This window comes from Labeo rohita, chromosome 24 (assembly GCF_022985175.1).
Source record: "Labeo rohita strain BAU-BD-2019 chromosome 24, IGBB_LRoh.1.0, whole genome shotgun sequence".
Classification (NCBI taxonomy): Eukaryota; Metazoa; Chordata; class Actinopteri; order Cypriniformes; family Cyprinidae; genus Labeo; species Labeo rohita.
This window is the reverse complement of record NC_066892.1, coordinates 13,323,625-13,348,946: the sequence shown is the minus strand read 5'-3', so window position 1 is coordinate 13,348,946 and position 25,322 is coordinate 13,323,625. Positions and strand designations below refer to the sequence as shown.

The 25,322-nt window shown below is 35.2% G+C and overlaps 1 protein-coding gene across 1 annotated transcript in view; it reads right to left on the bottom strand.

The window, feature by feature from the left end:
- Nucleotides 1-25,322, bottom strand: part of ctnnd2a (catenin (cadherin-associated protein), delta 2a) — a 394,266-nt gene that overhangs the window by 8,587 nt on the left and 360,357 nt on the right. The window contains 3 exon segments of the mRNA XM_051098760.1: nt 11,452-11,578; nt 18,541-18,625; nt 24,940-25,174. Of these exon segments, the coding sequence (XP_050954717.1) occupies nt 11,452-11,578; nt 18,541-18,625; nt 24,940-25,174 (447 nt within the window).

Below are 25,322 nucleotides of genomic sequence, written 5' to 3'. Positions count from 1 at the left end.
GTTCGTTTGGCTCATTTGGTCTGGACTGAAAAGAAAAATTATACATTTGGTGCTGGTCCGTTTAGCATTCACACTGGCGTTTTTGACAGTGAACCTAAAGATACCGAAACTAAATGCATAGTGATACGTTCACAACCTGATTGGTGGGGTTGAATGATGTAGATATTTTGTGACAGAACTCACCTAATTCTCTAAACAAAAAGGAAAAGGCCTCGTTGCTCCATGTTTCCCTTTTCTCATTTTGTTTTGGATACACCACCTTACCTTACAGTGAAATCATGTCGCATAGCATCACATCTTGTCATTACTTTCTGTTTTTGGTTCGTTTAGAAGTATTTGGTCCATGCTACGTTCATATTATCCGAACCACACCAGAGTTCATTTACAAGCAGACCGAGACCCATCCTTTTAGCAGTCTCGGTCCGCTTATTTGGTGCATACCAGGGACTGCACTAACAGAGCAATTGCACCAAAGTTTGTTTTAATCGAACCAAACATGACACGTGTGAACACACTCTTACTCTTCAATAGCGGTGCCATAGAAATAAACAGAGCTACCACAAAAACAGACATTCAAATACAAAATTCTAAGTAGGCCTGAGTGGTTGTTAAGGCCCGTACACATCAAAGACGGTAACGATAACTGTAACTATAACTATAAAGATAACTATATTTGCGTCCACGCTGACACCATTGAATGATAACCGTCTCTTTTTGTTGCATTTACTTGACTTCAACCAGTAGATGTCCTCAGCACGCACTTTCAAACACATCTAAACAGTGAATCTAGAGTAAACTCTCTGATATCTAACGTAGTTAATGTAGTGGAATAAAAACAATATGTACTCTTTCTACTGCAACTTCAAAGGAGGCAAAACAAAAAAATGTCCAAACTAGCACTGAATTCCTGAGGTAATTTTATATTTTATGTTTCTGTTTGCTGTGCAATGTCTATTTGCTTCTCCACAATGTCAGCTGCTAATTCAAATGCGCAAGCTCTTTAAATTTGAATGAAGTTTGATTAGCTGTCAGTGTTTTATAGTTCATCAGCTGTAAAAAAAAATCGCTCTGAAAATGATCCCAACGATATTGTTTCCCTGTATCGTTATCGATGTGGTGTGAACTCTGCTATTCTCTTTAAAGTTATTTGAAACGATTTTTAAAACGTTATCTTTATAGTTATAGTTATCGTCCTTGGTGTGAACGGGCCTTTTGAGTGTTGCTACTTAGTTGTCAGAATGTTCTGATTGGTTGCAAGGTGGGTAGCTCCACCCACTGTAAATTCTCATTGGTCTAAATTCCTGCTTTTTGTAAGTGTTCTATAAACATTAATCCATTCTGATTGGCTGCGACTGTGTCACACCACATTGTGTAGACTGACAAACTGCTTGTTTTGGAAATGTCACAGACTGTGGAAATGCTAGTAATGTGCAAAAGTTAATTAAAGTACAGCTCCTCCCCTTTACTTTATATAAAATCATTATAAAAGCAGATTTCTTGTATTACGTAAACCTGATCCTGTCCAATCCTGTTCCTGGAGATCCATGAGCTCTGTGTTTTGTCCTAGCCACTTCAAAACAGCAGTATGAAGGTCACAGAGATCAGGAGAGAGTCTTCCCTCTGTGCCTAAAAATCTCTTCCAGCCTCTATGCTCTAACCGGATCAGCGCCACTCCCCCTCCGGCCCTCCTACAGCCCTGGTCTGATAGAGCCTGGATCCCTGGATAGTGGGCAGCGGCACTATCTCCAAAGCACACAGCTACCCGAGGGGCTCACGGGCACGGAAGACCTCTTTGGCCAGCATAGAAGGATTTAGACACACCCACGTGTAGACACACACACCTATTACTGATTAGTCCTGACCACGGCTCACACACACACACACTCTTTTAGGCACACACTCCAACAAAACACATAATAGCTTTGAGCACCACTCTACCCACAATGGCCAAGAGAAACATTAGCATACTAATTATTTCAAACCCATAATCAGATTATAACCGCAAGTGCTTTACCCTTCTTGATATGACTCCTAATCTAATCATTGCTCCTCAACAATGCATCATTTTGCAAAAATATGCACATAACTGATTATCGGGGTCTTAAATATTGAGGAGCTCCGGCGGTTACGGTGTCAACAAGCGATGAGACTCTCAAAGGCTCTTTTCGTGTTTCCATAAAGCTCATAATACAGATTCTCAGAAACAGAAGCGGTTTCGCAGAAAATCACTACTGATGCATTTAACACACTATACAGTGCTTTCTGATTTGATTTTGTTCAGGTACAGCTGCAACTTTACCCAACGGTTGATGACCTTAATGGTAGAAAATGAAAACAATATTTTTCAATGGACATGTAGGATAAATTGATATTGTGAAGAGATGTGCTACGCAGGAGATCTTGGTGATTTAGCTGGATTTGGCGAAAAGGCTTTTGTGCCTGAGCTCCACAGGCATCAGGAGAGGAACAATCGACTATTGCGAAACTTGCGTATATCTCCTTGCCTACAGCACTGAAAAGACTCGATTCTGTGAGAAATATGTCCTTATCGACCATTATTGTCAATAAACTCCTTGCGAATGAAAGTAGATTCGCATGAAACCTGATGACATTAACCATTTGTTGTTGAAGTAAAATATTAGTGAACTTGAACAACTATATAAGTTACAAAAAGACATTAGCAGACTGTTTGGCTGTAAAAAAAAATGTGGTGTGAAGGCCAACCTTTCCCTTCTTTCTCAAAAATGTTAAAAATGAAAATGAAAAGCTCTTTTAGTCAGAGCATACAGTCTTAGCCATCATAAATTGTATTTGAAGTGATCTACAAATTGCTTCCTTACACTTTTAGTTCATAAAAGACACAATTTGTATTTCATATTTCCACTAAAAGGAAAAGATCACCAAAAATGAAAACTTGCTAAAGATGTACTCACCCTCAGGCCATCAAAGATGTAAATGAGTTTGTTTGTTCATCAGAACAGTTTGGAGAAATGTAGCATTTCATGACTTGCTCACAAATGGATCCTCTGTAGTGAATGGGTGCCGTCGGAATGAGAGTCCAAACTCTTCTGATAAAAGCATTACAATGGTCCATATTGATTTCTCTATTGTTTTTCTCTTGTTGTCTGTTGTTTTTAATGTAATAGGACAACAGGGGATGGACTTTTTTTACTGGAGGAAGTGTTATTATCAATTATAGACTGGTATTTTATACCAGAAGTGATGGTTTTAATCTAAAATGTCTTGATGGGTTTGTAACTTAAATTTAGGAGCACAGTCAAAATTTTAGGAGCACCTTTAATAAGTAATCAAAAAATCTGATCAAAAATTTGCCTTCCTATTATGAGGTAATATTTGACTCCTTAATGCGAATTTTGTTTTTACCATTGTAATGGCATTTTTCTAACTTTATTAAAAGTATGTCATCTTTTATGTCAAATTTTTTAAAACTATATTTGATAAGCTTTTTAAAATTTCTAGTTAAAACAACACAATAAGAACGAGTAGAATAAGTTGCCAATGAAATGAAATCAGTATTAACAAAAATAATTTGTAGTACAGAGGTGGCACAGAAGAACACAAAAGTGGCTTGCATATAGAAATATAGTAATATAGAAATATTAAATTATTTAAATAACTGAAAAGATACTTTAAAAATAAAACTAAAACTGCCAGTAGGTGGTGGCAAGTCACTGATTTAATTACTGAATCATTCATTCATTCGATTCGGTTCAATTTATTGATTCATTCAGGAATTAAGTAATTCTTTATGAAATTCTTAATGAAATTCTTTATTGAAAATGCACGTCCATTCATAAGCAAAACACCGCTGTGTTTGAATGGAGATGTGCAGCATATATTTCTGATGACGAAATAGAGCAAAATCAGGTGATAGTGTTATAGTCAGACAATGTAAGTTCTTAATATTAACTTGTTTATTTAACTGTCGTATTAAATCAATATCTCATTTACAAACTCCCTTAAAAATCATTAAAAGAGGTCACTCATCTTAGTTCATCACGATCTCACAAAGTTCCATTATAATCAACGAAGCTCTCTACATTGCACAATCAATCTCTTATTTACACTCTCTCTACACTTTGTTTATGAAAACATTTGTGAGATATGTCTGTGATACATTACTCAACGCTGTAAAAACACATAGAAATCTTTGAAGCTCCCCTCAGCGCAAACACAGATATGCTGATCGGGTCAGTCGCACATGGTGCTCCTAAATATTTTTTTATAGTTGCACGCAGTAGTTTTCAGTCTCAAATGCACGTCATCAAAATAATGGCGCCCCCCCAATAGTTCAAAATATGTATAAAACGATGTGGATTTTAAAAATAATGAACTCATCTTTTGTGTATGTTTTAGCTTTTTGCTTCACTATATGTTAACTGATGGACTATGGATTACTTGTAGATTTCTGTGACGTTTTTATCAGTTGATTGGATTTTCATTCCGACGGCACCCATTCACTGCAGAGGATCCAGTCTTTGCAAAGTGAACATGCAAAGAAGATCAAACACCATTAACAAAAAAAGGTAAAACAGTGATATAGGATGATTTTAAAGTTGAGGGAAAACATGAGATGGGAGTTTTCCGAAAATAATTTTTATGAAAATAACCGATCGGTTTGCTAGATAAGACCCTTGTTCCTCAGCTGGGATCATTTACAACTGCATTTGGGATTGTTTGAAGCCGCATTTAAACTGCACTTTGGAAGTTTAATGTTGGGGCACCATATCAGACTATTATATGGAGAAAAAATGCTGAAATGCTTCCCTTTAAAAAACTTAATTTCTTTACGACTGAAGAAAGAAAGACATGAACATCTTGGATGACAAGGGGGTGAGTACATTATATGTAAACTGTTGTTCTGGAAGTGAACTTCTCCTTTGAACACTAATGAACTCAGTTGTACTTTATTAAAATGAACAAAGAGCTCTGAGTTGCTGCCCTCAATGTGTCTCAGTAATACAGTAATATCTGGCAACTCTTCATCATGCTGTTGTGTTCTTAGGGTCTGGCGTCCCATTAAAGTATATCTGAAGGCCTTGTCTGGTGGCATTAGAAGCATCACCTCCGTGCTTCATGATTTAATTATAAAAGTGAGCAAAAATGTGTCAACTCTGCATTGAAGTTCATGCCAAAATCCTTGATGTGGATGTACTGACCAGGCAGAGCTCCAACTAGACTCACAAACATTGATCTCTGTGTAATTTTAATGTGAGGTCTGCTCTTAATAACATGGTGATAATAAAAGATCAGCGATTTAAGGCTTAAAGTAAAAAATATGGCAACATTTTGCATAGCTTTTTTCGTTTATCTACTTTATTATTCTACATAAATATATTCCCACATGCACCAAGCACAAAACCATAATCTACGCCGCAAACTGTGTGATGAATGCTTTCATGATGCAAATTCAAAGATGAGCGCTTCCAGTGTATCCGTTGATTATAATGGGAGTGATTCACTTTTGATGTGTCACGACGCTCTGCTGGTGTCTGCTCTAACTATACGTTTAAGGTTGCCAGGCAACATTGCAAATGAGTGCATTAATACAGAATTAGACTGCGTGCAGGTGCCACAGGTTATACCTGCTAATTTTACAGTTGTGTCAAATGTGGATTAACTAATCATGTTTATAATCTATTACAGCTCTGATTTTATTTTTTACGCAAGTGCTATATTGAGTGAAACTGTTTTTGTACTTCAGCCAGAATTATGCATTTGTTATTGTCAATCAAGTTCTAATGAAAAGAGAAACTAATAAAGCAAGAAAATAGGTAACTTTCATTCGTAAAATACTTAATTTAGTGAATTATTAAAAAATAAAATAAAAACCTAAAAAATAAAAACCTAAAGTTGATTCATAGCAAAAAAAAATATGATATATGATTGTATATACAATATCATAATATATTAGTTAATATAATCTACCATGGAAGACATGGCATGATATAAAATTGTGTCTAAATATAACTAAATCAAATAACAAAAATAGAATAAATAAAATTAATGAAATAAAGATATTTATTACATAAATAAATAATAATAATAAAAAAAAAGAAAAACCTTAGGTTAATTCATAGCAACAGTATATCCAATATCATAATATATTCAGTAATATGACATCTACCATGGAAGACATGGCATGATATAAAATTGTTTCTACAAAAATAAATAAATAAATAAATACATAAAATAACTAGAAAAAAAAGTAGTAATAACAAATAAAAAACAGAATAAATAAGTATGTAAAATGAAATAAAATAATAATAAAAAATACAAAACTAAAGCTGATTTATAGCAAAAATATATCATGTACATTATCATAATAATTTGATGGAAGACACTGCATGATATAATATTGTCTAAATAAATAAATAAACTGAATTGAATAATAATTATAATAATAACAAATATGTATAGAAAAAAGAATAAATAAATAAACAGAATAAAATAACATAAAATTACATGAAAAAAATAATAATAATGAAATAAAACCTAAGTCAAAAATCATATCACATACAATATTATAATATATTTAGTAATATAACAAAATAATAAATAAATAAACATAATAAAAATACATAAAATAATAATAATAATAATAATAATAATAATAATAATAATGATGATGAAATAAAACCTAAGTCAAAAATCATATCACATACAATATCATGGTATATTTAGTAATATAACATCTACCATGGAAGACATGGCATGATATAAAATTGTCAAGAACAAAAAATGTAAATAGAATTTAAAACAAAAGTAAATAAACAAATAAATAAATAAAATGAAATAAACTTAAATAACATTACACAAAATAATAATAATATAAAATTCAGTAATATAACATCTGCCATGGAAGACATGGCATGATATAAAACTGAACAAAAAATAAATAAATAAAAAATAAAATTTAAAAATAAATAAATAAATGAAATTGCATTAAAAATATAAATAAAATAAAAGAAAAGAAAAGAAAAGAAAAGAAAAGAAAAGAATTGAATTTAAATAAATAAATAAATAATACTACTACTTTAAAAAATTGCAGACTGGCCCTTTAGGGATCTTTTAGGGAAACAAATTCTTACTCAATTCTTACTCAACTCTGAAAAGCTTAGGGGCCACAAACCCCTAAGCTTTTCAGAGTTGAGTAAGAATTTGTTTTAATTCTAATTAATTTTTGGACATTTGAATAATATACAAACATAAATTGAACAAAGTGTTGAACAAAATTTAATTTAATAAAAATATTAACACTTTTATTGGTGGGTAAATAAGCCCACAAAAACATTAAACTCTAGTGCATTGCTTGCTGTTCTTTTTTAAAAAATTAGAACTTATCATAGGAAACAAACTGCATCAAAAGCAGTTTCAGAAAAGTTGCCAGAACTTGGAAATAATGAGTATACAAATAAATATTTTTCACTAGAGTGAATACATCTCTAATGCTGCAGCGAAATGGCAAGGTCATGGTATTAGAAATAATTACAGAGTTGTGAAGTTACTGAATTACATAGTATTGCCAATTTTGGTGCATTGTTTTGGTTTCAAGCTTGCAAGTATCTTAGGAAATGTTAATTGAGTAGCACAGGCGAGACCCTGCTGTCACATTCTGATGCTCTGAGCCGAAGAGCACAGCAGCTACTCTCTGGTACGCCTACAAAACCTTAGACACACCAGCGTCTCTCTTTCCCCTACTTTCCTTCTCTCCGTCTAACTCTGAGTGCTTTGATCTCTGGCAAAAATCTACCGTGCACCGTTTTCATGACACACACTGGAGCTCAGACCATAGAGGAAAAGCCTGCAGACAACAGAACAGCATGAAACCAGCTGCAAGCCAGAGGATGACTGGAGACGTCAGAGATTCAACGGAGAAAAACAAGCAGACAATAAATCAATTTATTCTAAAAAGCTGCAGAGAGCATGTTGAATCGTGTGAGCACTGCTCTACGACATTTTTCCTGCACCGCTAGTCAACTGAATCTAGTGTCGCAGTGAAATAAATTACATTTTACATGAGACGTGAACTTGCAGCCTGAATTGAATGCAAAGATAATGCACCTTCCTGTCTGGGTGTAAAAACAAAATAAGTTTAGTTTAATCCGATTAATAAACTAAATGACAATTCTGAATCACAATTATGAAATACAATTATGAATCGAAACTTATAATTAATCACCCTGAGAAAATCAGCCTAATGAATCCTTCACTGAAACCATGAACTGATTTACTGAACCCCAAAATGTTATTTTCAGTCATGTTAAAATCAAACCACTATTTTGTTTAGTTAAGGTTTATTAAAATCAGTATTGTTACTGACTAGTTCTGTTTTTTGGGAATAATAATATTATTATATTTGTATCATAAAATCCGGTAAAAAAAAAAATAATAATAATAATATGGGTAAAATATGAAATATAATTATTATATTATATGCAAAAATGGGAATATTATTTATATTGTATTTTTTATCATAAACTACAGTAAAAAATATAAAAAATAAAATATATAAAATATGGGTAAAATATGAAATATAATTATAATATGATATTATATAATATGCGAAAATTGGGAATATTATTAATATATTTTATCGTAAAATTTAAAATACAGTAAAAAATAAAATATATCAAATATGGGTAAAATATGAAATGTAATTATATTGTATTATATGAAAAAAATATGAAAACAAATGGGAATAATTGTATATTTTTATCATAAAATATAAAAAGTATCATATATAAAATGGGTAAAATATGATATGATATTATATAAATAAAATATGAAAATATGGGCAAAATGTAAAATATAATTATTATATTATATGCAAAAATGGGAATAATATTTTATTTTTTTATCACAAAATGTAAAAAATACTGTACAAAATATAAAAAATAAAATATCTGAAATATGGGTCAAATATGAAATATAATTATTATATTATATCATATTATTCAAAAAATGCAAATACAGTAAAAATAAAATATAAAAAATAAAATATATAAAATATGGGTAATGATTATATTATATATTATAACAAATTATATTATACATTATATTACAAGCAAAAAATTGGGAATATTATTATAATTTTATCATAAAATATAAAATAGAATAAAAATAGAATATAAAAAAATGAAATATATAAAATGGGTGCAATATGAAATATAATTATATTATTTGTAAAAATGGGAATAATAGTATTATTATATTTTTTATTATAAAATAAAAAATACAGTAAAATATTAAAATGTATATTATTATATTATATTATATTAAATTATATTATATTATATTACACTGTGTGCATAATTATTAGGCACGCTAACATTCTGGTCATATTTTTTTTCCAAGCACATTTTACCAATTCCAAACCACATCAATCTTAATAACTACTATTAATTTTGTATTTAATCATTTATACGTGATATACATTTGTCCATGAAGGCTGGAAGTGAAAAACTCTTTATAATCAGGTGTGCATAATTATTAGGCACGTTTTCTTTTACATATAAAAAAGCCAAAAAAGAGATTTAACCCAGACTAAAAAGTCAAAAATTATTAAATGCCCATGAGAAGGATGCAAAACTAATGCAATACTAGAATTTGCAAAGTTAAGGCATGACCATTGGACAGAGAAATATTCGTTGGGTCAGCACGGTGAGAAAAAAAAAACGGTGGAGAAGAAAAGACACGTTAACTGCAAAAGAATTAAGAATTAAAGTAAAGAATTAGCTCTGAAACCATCAGGAACCATTTAGTCTCCAGCGCCACCATTTTCCAGAGCTGCAGCCTACCTGGAGTCTTCAGAAGTGGAGTCTTCAATGTGTCAGGTTCTCAGAGACTTTTCTTGGGTGAAAAATCCTAAAAAATGACCCTCATTTAAAGAGAATAACATGCTGAAGTGTTGTAAAATACATGAAGACTGTTTTCTATAGGCTTTATAGACAGATAAGTTGAGAGTGACTTCTGAAGGACCAGCATCAAATCCTCTTATACCACTCTTTCAAGAATTTATCTTCCAAAATCTGGCAGTAAGTTTTGGGAGTTCATTTTGGTCCATCTCTGCAAGTCAGACTTTTCAGGATAGGAGACTAAACATGAACTCCCAAAATGTACTGCTAGATTCTGGAAGACAAATTCTTGAATCAGAAGTACAAGAGGATGTGGTGCTGGTCCTTCAAGAGTCACTCTCAACTTATCTGTCTATAAAGCCTATAAAGAAAACTGTCTTCATGTATTTCTTAACACTTCAGAATGTTATTCTTATTAAGTGAGGGTCATTTTTTAGGTTTTTTTCTCAAGCAAAGTCTCTGAGAACCTGACACATTGAACTTCTGAAGACTCCAGGTAGGTTGCAGCTCTGGAAAATGGTGGCGCTGGAGACTAAATGGTTCCTGATGGTTTCACAGCTAATTCTTTACTTTAATTCTTAATTCTTTTGCAGTTAACGTGTCTTTTCTTCTCCACCGTTTTTTTTTCTCACCGTGCTGACCCAACGAGCATTTCTCTGTCCAATGGTCATGCCTTAACTTTGCAAATTCTAGTATTGCATTAGTTTTGCATCCTTCTCTTGGGCATTTAATAATTTTTGACTTTTCAGTCTGGGTTAAATCTCTTTTTTGGCTTATTTATATGTAAAAGAAAACGTGCCTAATAACACCTGAATACAAGGAGTTTTTCACTTCCAGCCTTCATGGACAAATATATATCACGTATAAATGATTAAATAAAAAATTAATAGTAGTTATTAAGATTGATGTGGTGTGGTTTGGAATTGGTAAAATGTGCTTGGTAAAAAAATATGACCAGAATATCAACGTGCCTAATAATTATGCACACAGTGTATATTATATTATCATTATTATGCTAAAAAACCACAGACTATAAAAATAACATTGACTATACATATATTCATCATAGATAAGACCAGAAATGGCCTGGAAAGAAATTCAATACAAAATTTTATGTAACACCTTAAATTTTGCATTAAGGAAGAAAGAACTTCATTTCATCACTCTGTTCACCTTCACCTATTAAAGACCCATTAGTCCTAAAATTCCCTCTTCTGCTGCTCAGCCTCCACCACCAACGGTCCTCTCAAATTCTGAATCCAGGAAAAGTACTTTTCTGCTTCAGCGAGATGCTAAGTCCACCGGAAAAGGTATTAGAGGCACAACCAGCCGCCCATGAATCCACTAACCCCAATAGTAGTGTGGATCATTAACCCCGAGTCCCAGAATGCACTGAGAAATCCCCATCAGTTTAATAGGATTCTATCAGTGTTAAAGAAAAAAATCAAGCTGCTGTTTGTAATAGTTTTAAATCCAGACTTCAAAGATTTCAGACTTCAGGACCATGGACAGCGACTCACTATTTCAGCACTATATGTTGTCATTGTTGAGAAAAATAAATACACATTCTCACCTGATCGGTTATTAGGGGACGTCCGGACTGGAGATACTGACGGAGTGCGTGAGGATGAGTACGGTCTCTGTCGGTCCCTCTCTATTGTTGAGGCCGAGCCAACAAAGTGATACTGCGAGTAGCCATCCTACAGAAACAAAGAGACAGAGAAAAGTTTACATTTATTTATTTTATCTACTAGACAAGGGCGCGCAACACAACATCCTTTTTTCAGTGTCTATGTACGCTACATTAGCCCACTGTTATTCTGTCAGTTTAGTTTAGGGCCTCCTAGTGTGGAGTCATTACAAAAATCAATGGGCGGATAGAAGTACAGAAATCAATGGACGAATGATCTGGAGTCAGTGGCTGTGGAGAAAGCCTGTTTGATGTGTAACTGAAGCAACCTGAAAGGCTGATGGAGGAGATAAACCGGAGCCATTGGCCACAAGCTCTATGACACGTCACTGTGAAAATCAATCAGTGGGTTTGCTGAGTGTGCTGAGAGCATACAGTCATGTATTACATTACTAAAAACAACAAATAAAGGTTTAAAATATGAGCAGATTAAAACACACACACACAAGACTGTTTAAGAAAACAAATCAGAAAAACAGGATGCGCGAAAGTCCCGATCTGAATCAAATGATTCGCAATTCGTGCTCCTAGGTCCAGATCTAAAGCAAAAGATTCCTGAAGCCGCTCCGAAGTTCTGATCTAAATCAAATGATTTGTGATCCAAGCTCTGAAGTCCCAATCTGAATAAGGATTCGTGAACCATCATTTTAGATCAGGACTTGGAGCGTGGATTGCGAATCATTCAGTTTGTGGAATGATTCAAGAACCTGCTCCAAAGTCCCGATCTGAATCAAATGAATCCCAATCCACGCTCCTAGGTTCCGATCTAAAGCGAAAGATTCGCGAACCTGCTCCGAAGTTCCAATCTAAATCGAATTATTCATGATCCAGCTCCAAAGTCCCAATCTAAATAATGTTTCGCTAATAATCATTGCAGATCAGGACTCGCACAGATCGCAAATCACTCAATTGGCAGAATGATTCAATAATCCTCCCCAGATCCTGATCTGAATCAAATCATATGCAATCCGCGCTCCTAAGTTCAGATCTAAAGCAAAAGATTTGTGAACCCGCTCCGAAGTTCCGATCTAAATAAAATGGTTTGCGATCCAAGCTCCGAAGTCCCGATCTAATTAATGATTCCAGAAACATCATTTCAGATCAGGACTCGGAGCGCAGAACGCAAATCCTTCAATTCGTGGAATGATTCAAGAACTCGCTCTGAAGTTCTGATCTGAATCAAATGATCCACGCTCCACACTCCTAGGTTTCAATCTGAAGCAAAAGATTCACAAACCTGCTCTGATGTCCCGATCTGAATCAAATAATTTGTGAACCATCATTCCAGATCAGGACTCTGAGCGCAAAGCACAAATCATTCAATTTGCGGAATAATTCAAGAAGTCTCGATCTGAATCAAATGATTCAAGGTACACAACTTGAGGTTCCAATCTAAATCAATAGCTTCACAATACGCAAAGTTTCAATCTAAATCAAATGGTTTGTGAACCCGCTCCAAAGTCCTAATCTAAATCAAATGATTTGCGATACAGGATTTGAAGGCCTGATCTAAATCAAATGATTCGCGACATGTGATCTGATTGTAAGTGCTTGGAACAGTGAATCATGTTGTGATGCAATGGTTTCTAAAATCATTACAAGCCAAGTTGAAATTCTGAAATGAATGGCTCTTCTAATTTGATCTGGTTTTTGGTAATGAATCGCTTAAAATGAAAAGGAGTCACGTGTTTGAATCAATCGGAGCTGTTCCAGCTTAAATGACTCACTCAATTGATTTGGTTCATCTGTTCCTTTTTTTGCATCTTTACACAACACCGTCAGTACTACTACTGGTTTAGTTCGTTTTATGACATTAACTAAAATAGGCAAAAAAAAAAAGTATGATTTTTTTTTAACTGTGTGAAAAGATAGGTGCTTATTAAAAATTAAACACTTATTTCATAGACACATTGTCTTTCAATATTTCATGCACTTTTCAAGTACCTCTTTAGGAATATTGCTATGTGAAAAAAAAACAAATTCAAGTACTTCAAGCACTTTAAGCACCTTGTACGAATGCTGTAGTTCACCCAAAAACAAAAATTCTGTCATTAATAACTCACCCTCATTCATTCCAAAACCGTCAGACCCTCATTCATCTTCAGAATTAAGATATTTTAGATAAAATCTGAGAACTTTCTGACCCTGCATAGATGGCAACGCAACTACCATGTTCAAGGACTAGAAAGCTAGTGAGGACATTGTTAAAATAGTAAAACAGTGGAAACTAAAGTATACAGTTGATGAAGTTTTAAATATCTATGTTTTTCGAACAGACCACAGACATGCAATAAGGAAACAAGGAGAAGGTCCGAAAACTTGCAGCCTACTAAACAAGCTCTCTAACAGGGACACAGAACACTACCCTTGACATCCCATTTGCCCCTGCGTGACATTCCTTTTTTGGAAAGGTGAGGAATAGATCAAACGGTCGGTCCCTCCGACTCTGCAGTTCAAAGCTGCCCTACTTTCTCAACACAGCAGAAACTCTGGCAGGAGAAACCACTGCTCTCCACCTAATGTGCCTGTTGCAAATAATGACATTGGACAGGTATTTGAAGGCTCCAAGGGGCGTGAAGAGAGGCACGGAACGAGGAGAAAACGGTACTTGTCATCTGTCGACTAAAGACCTCTTCAGTAGTGGAGTTTGTCATTTCCTTTTACTTACGCTGTTCTAAGTGTTACTTGAACTTACAGGTTCCCACATGAGGAAATGAAAACTTTTATTCTTTTAAACCTTTATTCTTTATGATGATGGGCATTTGGGCTGGCTGTGCAATAAAAGATACCAGTAAGGATGGATACCTCTTTTGAAAACAATGCGTTCAGGGAAGACTGAGTTTCAATGTGATTAAAGAATCTTTCTGCATTCATTACATCCCATAACTCCTTTCTTTCTTCTTAGAAGGTCTGAGAGGATAATGTGCTTGAATTGATGGACTTTCTTACTAAGGCAGCTGCTCTTGAGATGTAAAAAAGGATGCATGTTCGTCTTTTAAACCCAAAAAACTCAATTTATTCTGTTAATTCCAGTTGAATGCATGAAGCACCATTACAGGACTGATTCTGACTCAGACCAAGACTGAAAAGACCAAAGATGAGTCATTTACAGCAACCTGCCTACCCGTGATTCCTCAATAATGCTGCTTAAGAGTCAGATAAGGGAAAAAAAAACTTTTGGTGTGGAAATGTGCACTGAAGCAAGCCAATGGCAAGCGCTCATTATTATAGTCCCAGAGGCGGATGGAGCCAGGAGCGTTGCTCTTGCTGCGTTGGCTCCCTTGGGTCGCTGAGGCAATTGACTACCGTGATACTTCCTCTTGGAGAGCGTTGGGGAGGGATGACTGTGGAATTGCATCTCAGGAGGCTGCCAGGCTGAATGTAACACCTCTCAGCACAACATGAGTGAGGCTTCAGGCTCAAGATCAATGGCATAAGCAACTTCTCTCAGGCTAGAACTTCACTTCATCTTAGTCCGGCGCTACGTCATACAGAGCAAATCGAGCCAAGCGCTTCTGGGCTTTCTCACAAACACACACACCTTATTAGCAGATGGAGCTGTAAGCCGTCTGCACTTCTTTAAAGATTTCGGTCTAAGTAGATCAACTGCTATAACTTTATATGAATCTATTTTGCAAAATTATAAATATTTATGTACGATAGGCCAAAAAGTTTTCAAAAAGCAATTTTTAAAATCTGTTTACAGTACATCTGATCCTCCGTAGAGCATTAATACAACGCACAAACTCAAACAATGCATTTATAAATATATATGAAAAAACTATACGCAACTATTACAGAAGGTTCAAAAACACTGATGCTTCAGAAGGAAACATGGGGGTGAAAACTTTTTGAATTTGAAGATCAGGGTAAATTTTACTTATTTTTTCTTCTGGGAAACATGTAAGTATCTTCTGTAGCTTTTCAAGGGCAGTACTAAATGACAAAAATATGATATGTACACATATCAAATGTACACATTTTCATTTTGTACAAAAGTTTACACACCAGGCTTTTAATGCATTGTGCTTCCTTCTGAAGCATCAGTGAGTGTTTGAACCTTCTGTAATAGTTGCACATGAGTCCTTCAGTTGCCCTCAGTGTGAAAAGATGGATCTCAAAATTATACAGTCATTGTTGGAAAGGGTTCAAATACACAAAAATGCTCAAAAATCAAAGAATTTCTGGGACCCGAAGGATTTTTCTGAAGAACAGCAGGCAGTTTAACTGTTCAGGACAAACAAGGGACTCATAACATGCATTTTGTATGATCCCTCTTATTTTGGTAAAATAATTAACATTGTGCATCTAAACTTCTGACTTCAACTGTATGTTTAGCTATTCTTTTTAATAGTTAACTTTTAACTACTTTTGAATTTTTTGGATCATCATTTATCAAAGCTCAGTAATTATTGGTCACAGACAAGGAGATTTACTTTTCACCAAGCTGATGACTCAGTAAAAACTGTTTTTGTCATTTTAAGTCTTGTTTTGACCTAACAGTTTGGTTATATCTAAGTATGTGAGTTGTTAACACTTTTTAAGATTAGTCCTTAAGATTTAACGCCATTATATTGTTTATTCAGGCTGATTTGTGAGCGTGGAAATGCGCACAAACACAAGAGGTGGGATTTATTGCATGAACCAATCACAGATGAACACAACCAGTCATATTCAATCATATCGTGATGAGTTTCTCACATGAGTTTCCCCCATTCATTCTCAATTACCCCCCAACAAACTCACGGCATGCTTTAGAGTGTCTGTTAAAACTCAATGGGCTCAGGGGAGGTGAGAGAGATGTAAACTTCTGCTATAACTTTACCTGCTGGTGTCACTGTTGTACAGTGTTTCTTTAGACAAACGAGTGATTTATACACTTTTTTTAATGTTATGTTGTGTAATCCTGCTGTTATTTTATTTTTGTACCACAAATTTTTTCTCATCCAATATTTTGAGGAAGCACTGCCTCCATTGCATCCTCCAGAGGAAACGCCCTTGACATAAACAACAAACATAAATAAAGTACACAGGACACACAAAACTAACTATATTATTAAAGATGGTTACCCTCCATAACACACAACTTCCTCCCATACTGGCCAGAAGCATCAACACCGAAAGATCACAGATGCTTCCTGGGCACAAGGCCATTGTTCACAGCCTTGGGAGGTGTCTGGCTTCCCAAACCTCTTGTTTTCACTTTCCTCCCCTCTTTGTGTTCCCTCTCCTTTCTCAGCTTCATCCATCACACCACCCAAAACACAAAAAGAATCGCGCCTCAGGTGGCCCGACTCATCCAATTGACACCTTTCATTTCAGAGGAGAGAGCGAAAGACACATCCACGTGGAACAACTGTCATTATGCACTCATGAGATGAGAGACGGGGCTCTGCAAATGTTAATAATAGCAATCTCTTTCTTGCTGCCCTTTGCTTAATACCATCCCCGGTGACATTTCCAGGGCTCAGCTGGGTTGGAGAAAACAGGTTAGGTTGTGGGAGGCTTTAAAAATCTTTGCAAACCCATCCTGGAGGGGATCCACAGAGCTCTATCCCTTGAAAATCAATCAGAGGATTTTATATAATAAGCATTACTGTACATTTAACAACTTTGGCTTCTCTGTCCTTGATCTGCGTCAGCTAAAGCAGCTGTTCGATACTCTGCCTCAAGGCAGCATGCGAACACAACGCCACTGTGAACCGGTGAGCTCTGTGTTCTTTTGTTCGATATTATTTATAGATATTTATTCAGACAGCATAATGGGAATCGGCGTTCTATCTAATTACTCTCTTTTCATTATAATCCACACATGGTACCTTTTCGTCGAACCCTCTAAATATTTAAAAAAGACAGAGAGGGTAATTAATAGTATGTGCACATGAAATTAGAGCTCGTAATTCGACATCGGTTTTGACGGCGACGAGCTCAGCGGGGTAAATTCGCAAACATCCATAATTACATATCATTACAGACATTTTCAAACAGGCATTGTGAATTCGCCCCGACAAGGTACTTCGACGTGGTGTGGGGAGGGGGCGCCTGTATTTCCACTTCTAAACTCATCTCGGCGGCGCAGGCAGTCGGCTCTTGGCCTTTTCTCGTCTCTAAAGGTCAGCGTGGCATCCATCGCCGTCTCCGTGGGCTGTAATTCTTCAACGCCTTTTCCGCAGAGCCAAGTGGGCAAAGCGACACATTTTAGAGCTTGGTCCTGGCCGTTCTTCACCATCCGGCATCGTGCGTGTGTCAGGATGGAGATTGCTCAGCGGAGAGGAACGGTGTGTTCTCGCAGCCTAGAGGCTGCTAGTGGTTCATTTGGGAACATTTTGGTTTGGTTTGACCTTGTTCATGTTTAGCGCTACTTGTGGCTGCTCATAATTTGTTTTTGAATGCTACACGAGAGGTCTACATGCAAATAGGTTAATTCAAATTGCCCTTAATTAAATTTAATTTCACATAGCTTAAAAAGTTTGGTTTGGAAAACAAACCTGCTTTTAATTGCTGAAATATGGCAGCATTCATACAAGGTCTCTTCACATCAGTCTATTTAGCCATGCTGTTCACACCTTACAATACGTTCTGAATGCAGTCAGCGCTAGCCAAGGCCAAAGTTTGCCTCAATAATCTGCAAAGGGAGACGTCTGAACGGATACACACAATAGTAAGTGCAACAAGCACCTATTGAATGGAAATATCTCTTCAGCCTGGCCGTTACTGCTCAATAGAGCATTCATTGCTAGTCAGTGCGGATTAGTGTTTTCAGGTGGCTACAAGGTGTCGTGATGAATAAATAGTTCGGGGAGGAAGGGTACATAAACACTTCTCCTGTTTTTTCCGTTCTAAACTATTTTCTCTAAAAGTTCAAACACAATCGTGTGGGAGTGGGAGATCAGTTAGCATGCTAAATGAATTCCTCAGGTTGGGATGGATGAAGTGGGACACAGCTGTCGGGGGTGGATGCGGCTCTCCTACCTTCTTATAAAGGCTCCGGAGATCTCTGTACTGCCACATGCTACTGAGAACCTGAGATGCTGCCTTTACCACTTTAGGTGAGTGTCTGGGAGAGAAAGAGAGAGAAGAAAACAAAGTAGAGTCAACAGTAATAAATGGAAATATGTTCTGACAGTCATTCATTATTATTTGTTAAAATTTGATGTTACTGGAAAATGTGGTTATTTGTTAACATTAGTTAATGTATGAACTTACATGAACGAACAATGAACAATACATGTATTACATTATATATTAATCTTTGATAATGTTAGTTAATAAAAATACAGTCGTTCATTGTTCATGTTAGTTCACAGTGCATCAGTAAATGTTGAAATGGACAACTAAGATTAATAAATGCTGTATAAGTATTGTTCATTCTTAGTTCATTTTAACTAATGCAGTTAACTAATAAACCTTAGTGTGAAGTGTTACCGAAGATTTATTAAAACATGTAAATTATTTAAAAAGGTCACTCTTTACTACTACTTTCTTTAACTAAATTTTCACTACCGTTCATATTTACACAGAAGACAAAAACAAGAAAAGAAAAAAAGAAAAAGAAAACAGGTATTATCTTTTATTTTTTTACACTGCTTTTATTGTATTTTTGATCAGTAAGCCTTGGTGAGCATAAGAGAAGAAAAAGTCTTACCAACCCCAAATCTTTGAATAGTAGTGTACTTTTGATGTTTTGATGGATGACACACAGAAAAATAATTCTTTGGATATATTGCGTGTTGTATGAACCGAACACACAAGCCAGAGTTAAAGGCACAATATGTAAGACTTTTATATTAAAATATCCAAAACCACTAGAACAGTGTTATGTATTTTGCTGACTTGCGTACTTACATTATCCCAAATGTTTCCAAGAATGTTTAAATCTACAGAAATAAGCCATTTTAACTAGTGAAACGGACCGTGTCATTGCATCGCCTGCCAATGACATCATACACACTCGATTTTCCAGTTTTCTTTTGTATAAAACATGGAAACCCCAAAGACACCTTAATATGTTATGCATTTTATTAGACAGGTGATGAACGCACAGAGTAGTATTATAACAGAACTTTCAACACACCCAAATGTATCTAGTATGATAAAACAGCGCTGTTTTACCTCACATACACATGACCGGAAGAAACTAAAGTGCTCGACTTTCGAACTTTATTAGCAATTGCTCCAGCGTCCTCGTTTTGCTTCCATGACTTTTAGCCCCACCCCAATTCAAACTACAGTGACCTTAATAAGTCTTTAATACATTAGCTCTTCCATGAACATGATTTCTGCCCGAGTCCCGATGGATTGCATCGGCTGTGGGGATGAAGACAACAAACTCCCACGATTCCACACACTATTACAATGTAATTAAACTACGCCTTTTGTTCTTTGTTTATTTTGAATATGTGTCATCTAGTGGCGAAAACTTACATATTGTGCCTTTAAACCCAATTCTCTAGCAGATCTATGTCTTTTACATCAGTATAACAGTGATACATCTAAAATTAAAGCTGCAAGCAGTGTTGAAAGGGTCCTCACACCCGGGCTCACCGCCACCCGGTGGCTTTAGGAAAACGGCGAACGGTGGCCAATATGCATTTAAAGTGGTAAATATAGAAGGAATATGTCAAAGTAATTTATATGTGCCAAACTTCCTGCTTCCGCCTAGTTGCGCTATGACTATAACTGGATATTGGCATGTACATGTCTTCAAGCCAGGACTTTGATCAAACATATAAAGTTTGGTGCACATTTAACATAGTATGTTTGAGTTTAAAACAGGGGTGCCCAAACTTAGTCATGGTGGGCCGGTGTCCTGCAGAGTTTAGCTCCAACCCCAATTAGACACATCTGAACCAGCTAATCAAACTCTTACTAGGCATACTAGAAACTTCCCAGCAGGAGTGTTGAGGCAAGTTGTCTCAAAACTCTGCAGGACACCAGCCCTCCAGGAACAAGTTTGGGCACCCCTGGTGTAAAACATGGCATATCCTGTTGCAAACAGGTGGTGCTATGATTATAACTGGATATTGGTCTTTAGAAGTTTTCACCCCAGGACTCCTACCAAACGTAAAGTTTGGAGCAGATCGAACATTGCATGTTTAAGTTAGTGTAAAACAAGTAATTTTCTGTTGCCAGCAGGTGGCGCTATGATTATAACAGAATATTGGCCTTTAGATGTGTTCAAGCCAGGATTGAGTTATAACAGCTTCCTTTTACATGGGGAAACATTGAACTTTGTCAGGCCGCCATGGACGTAAACTCAAGATCTTTGCAATTTAACATTGCAAAGGTCTTTAGAGTAGACTGACCAAATATAATGTTGATGTCATTAAATCTCTATGAGGTGTTTGCTAGAGTGTAAAACATGCCACTTCCTGTTGTAAGTAGGTGGCGCTATGACTATAACTAAATATGGTCATGGGCATGTGTTCAGGTCAGGACTTTTATCAAACATGTGAAATTTGGTGCAGGTTGGACATTGTATGTCCGAATTATAACAACTTCCTGTTTCATGGTGAAACACAGAAGTTTGTCAGGCCGCCACGGACACGCCCTTCAACGAAAATTCAAGATCTTCGCAATTTAATGCCACAAAGTGTTTTACATTACACTGACCAAATTTGGTGTTAATCTGTTTAAATATCTAGGAGGAGTTTGTTTAAATACACTTGAAAATGGCAAAAACGGCACAAAGCATGCCGAGAAAATTCAAAATGACTTCCTGTTGGGTTTCGGACTTCATACCAGGGGACTTTTTTGTAGGTTTTGGTGTGTTACATGTGTCTAACGAATTTCGTACATGTATGTGAAACACCGCTCAAGGGGCACTTCGTTGAAATTTTATAGGTGGCACTATTGAGCCATTTTGCCACACCCACTTCAGAAACCCAGATCAGATGCACATTTTCACCACTTTTGGCTCTCAAAATATGATTCATTTTGGAGAAGAATAAGTATAAACTGAGCAATTCCATTTGGGTCATCGCACCATCGGTGCTCAAGCTCTAATAACACACTATGAAGCAAACAAATGGTAAAATGTTTACAAAATATCCTAAATCTAAGATCAAAATGCCAATACTGAAACATAAGAGAGGAAAATGAAAATCCAATCCTGGTACATTGTTGCTCAGATGAAACATCTGATGCCGTGACTGTGTTTTCTCTGCTTTCCGTGCAAACATCTCACACGGACAGCAGCTTTTGTTATGATTAACAATGCGCCACAAACAAAAGAAACAATCCCTTGGTTCTCAAAAATGACACAAATTGTTTGACTTCAGCTGATTTGATAGAACAGCTGTGTCTTTTGTCTTCCGCCAAGCCGAGTCAATCCATTTCAGCTCAAAGGACACAATGGAACAATTTACAATTGCCACTTGAAATGAAGTTAGAGAAAAATCTTCACCGTCCTTGAGTGAACATGGCTTTAATAGAGGAAATGAATGCCGCTCATCCTTCATCATTTCCTCACATAAATGACAAAATGGATTCAGAGGTGGAGCTGTATGTTTGATTTGTCCCTCCCCTCATCTTTAACATGGATTTTAACATGCTCAGATCTTCTCGTCTCAAATTAAACCTTTCATTTTGGCGATGTAAGGCCGCAAAGTCTGCCAGATTTGCTGTGAAGTTTGCATCAGTGCAGATTTCACAAATGGAAACTATATAGTAAGTGAAAAGTTGTGCTAAAAGTTTTAAATCACAGTTTCTGCTTTTAAATAGCTTATTAAAAAGTTATCCAGCCAAGAGCAGTGAGTTCATTATTTTGTTTTACCATGCATGATGTGTTGAGCATATATTACAATCTGCACCAAATCAATCCAAAAAGTCATCAAATCTGATGCATATTAGAACAAGCACGCTGGTTGCTGCTACGTGCCCGTACTAAATCGACCGGTTGCATTCTTGCTATATCCAGACAAACAAGCACCCGAGTGGCTTGTCCCTTTGATAACCTCTCAGCAGGAAACTGGAAGCAGCTGTCATCGCCATATTGGCTCGAACGGGGTGGGCACAGTGTATGAATAGCTGATGGGGATATAAAGCAGTCGCATGAAGTGTCAGCTTGATGAGGGTCGAACTAATGTCTTTGACAGTGTCATCACTCACTGTCAGGGTGGCTTTGCTGTTTCAAAGAGACTAAAACAAGCAGCACATAGAAAGGGTGGGTAAATAAATTATTATTCTAAAATATGATTAGATGATGCACATTTGAAACATCTGTTGCATGTAGTAACATGCCATGTATTGCAACTGAATACATCTATATTAATACATTGAATCTACACATAGATGGCACAATACAATAAATAAACAAAAAATATATTAAATAACAGTCATTTTTTAATGCATTTTAATATTATAATCCTGCTGAGAGGTTGGCAAGCAACAAATGAAATAAAACAAAAGAAAACTGTACATTTTTTCCTTTTCCAGAATGAGAAATGATCTTTATTTGGCATGGAATTTGTTGTGGTTTCTAGAAACTCTAAGGAGAATCACAACTTAATTCTTTGTGTATTTGTGCACGCTTATTATGGATAAAATAAAATAAAATAAAATAAAATAAAATAAAATAAAATAAAATAAAATAAAATAAAATAAAATAAAATAAAATAAAATAAAATAAAATAAAATAAAAATAAATAAATAAATCTATACAAAGGGGGGGAAATAGAAAAATAAATAAACAAACTAATTTAAAATATATTAAATAACAGTGCATTTTAATACAATTTAATTATAATCCTGCTGAGAGAGGTTATCAAGCAAAAAAAATATATTTTATTATTTTTTTCTTTTTTTGGTAAATGTACACAAACCCAAAAAAAATTGTTGTGGTTTTCAGAAACTCTGTGGAGAACCACAATAAAATTCCTTGTGTCTGTGCATGCTTATTATGGTTAACATAAAATAAAATAAAATAAAATCTATACAAAGGGGGCAAAATAAAAAATAAATAAACAAGTAGAAAATATATTAAATAACAGTATGTTTGAATACATTTTAATTATAATCCTGCTGAGAGGTTATCAAGCAAAAAAAAAAAAAAAAAAAAAAAAAAAAAAAAAAAAAATTATATATATATATATATATATATATAGAGAGAGAGAGAGATAGATAGATAGATAGATAGATAGATAGATAGATAGATATAGATAGATATAGACATATATTTTTTTATTATTTTTGTACACAAACCAAAGAAATTTGTTGTGGTTTTCAGAAACTCTATGGAGAATCAAAATAAAATTATGTGTCTGTGCATGCTTATTATGGTTAAAATAAAGTTAAATTAAATTAAATAAAATCTATACATGACAATATCAATACAATAATAAAAAAAAAACTATAACAACAAATAAAAAATAGAAAAAAAGAAAATACAAACAAATAGAAAATGTATTAAATAACTGTACATTTTTATTACATTTTTCATTATAATCCTGGTAAGAGGTTATCAAGCAACAAGTTAAAAAAAGAAAAAAAAAAAAAAAGATTACATTTATTTTATTTCAAAATGAGAAATGAGCTTTATTTGGCAAGTATACACAACCCAAAGAAATTTGTTGTGGTTTCCAGAAACCTCCTGGTGTATTTGTGATTGCTTATTATGGTCAAAATAAAAATAAAATAAAATAAAATAAAATAAAATAAAATAAAATAAAATAAAATAAAATAAAAGTTTAAATTACAGGTCCAGGTTTAAATTCCTGCAGTTTTAAATCTCTCCTGAACCACTCTGTATATCTTCTGGCTATTCACAAAACCAATAAGCCAGTGTCAAGGCTGTGTCAGTGTTTTTTTTTAATCAATGTTAAGGGAGTTTTTTTGTCAATGCATATAACATCCCTTAACCATGTTAAAATCATTATTGCATGCAGCCTCGTGATGTTTAGCCTAATTCTCAAGGATGCAGCAAATCAAACATCAGCTCTTTTTGTCAGCTATGGCAAAAGTGGATGTTTTTTTCCTCCAAGTTTTCCTCCAAGTCCTCCTTTTTTTTCATTATAGTTCAGCAGGCACTGAAAAAGCGACTCATGTCGGGTGCGTTACAGATGTATATACGACACAGCCAAACATCTGTAGACAATGTGGCTTTGAAACTCATGAAATGCTTATCGAGGTCTGACTCATACTGTCCATCTCTTTAAAAGGTGCTGCAATAAAAGTAGAACTGTGTAGCTGGAAAATAAAATGTCTTCAAGAGAAGCACACAGTTTCCGCTGAACAAAATAACCGGTCGACCTCAAGGTCCATGAAAACACAAGCAAAAAACAAAGCCACGGCCTAGTAGTTATCGCACACTTCAGAACATTTTAGCAGTTAGTGATAAGATGCAAGGCTATTATATAAAAAAAGACAACTTACTTGTCTCCTTTACTTCTAGCAATACCAATGAGCTTCTCAATGCCACCAGCGTCTCGTAAGGCCTTGGCGTTCTCCATGTTCTTGGTGATGACCTCGTGTAGGGCGCAGCATATAGCCGTGACGGTGTCATCGCACATGGTTTTACCCGCTGTGCTGTTTGCCGTACCCCCGCTGCTTCCGCTAGCATTGCTTCCACCCGGGAGCCGGTGCACCAGGTCCCGCATGGCATACTTACCTAGACAAAGACAACAGAAAGAGCATATGAGAATACGATGATTAGCACTGGAATAATTATGATAGTCAGGATGACATTTTTCACAGTCTGTATGACTATTGTGCTACAATTTATTCTTAATCTAGAGTATAATAACGCAGGAGCTGCA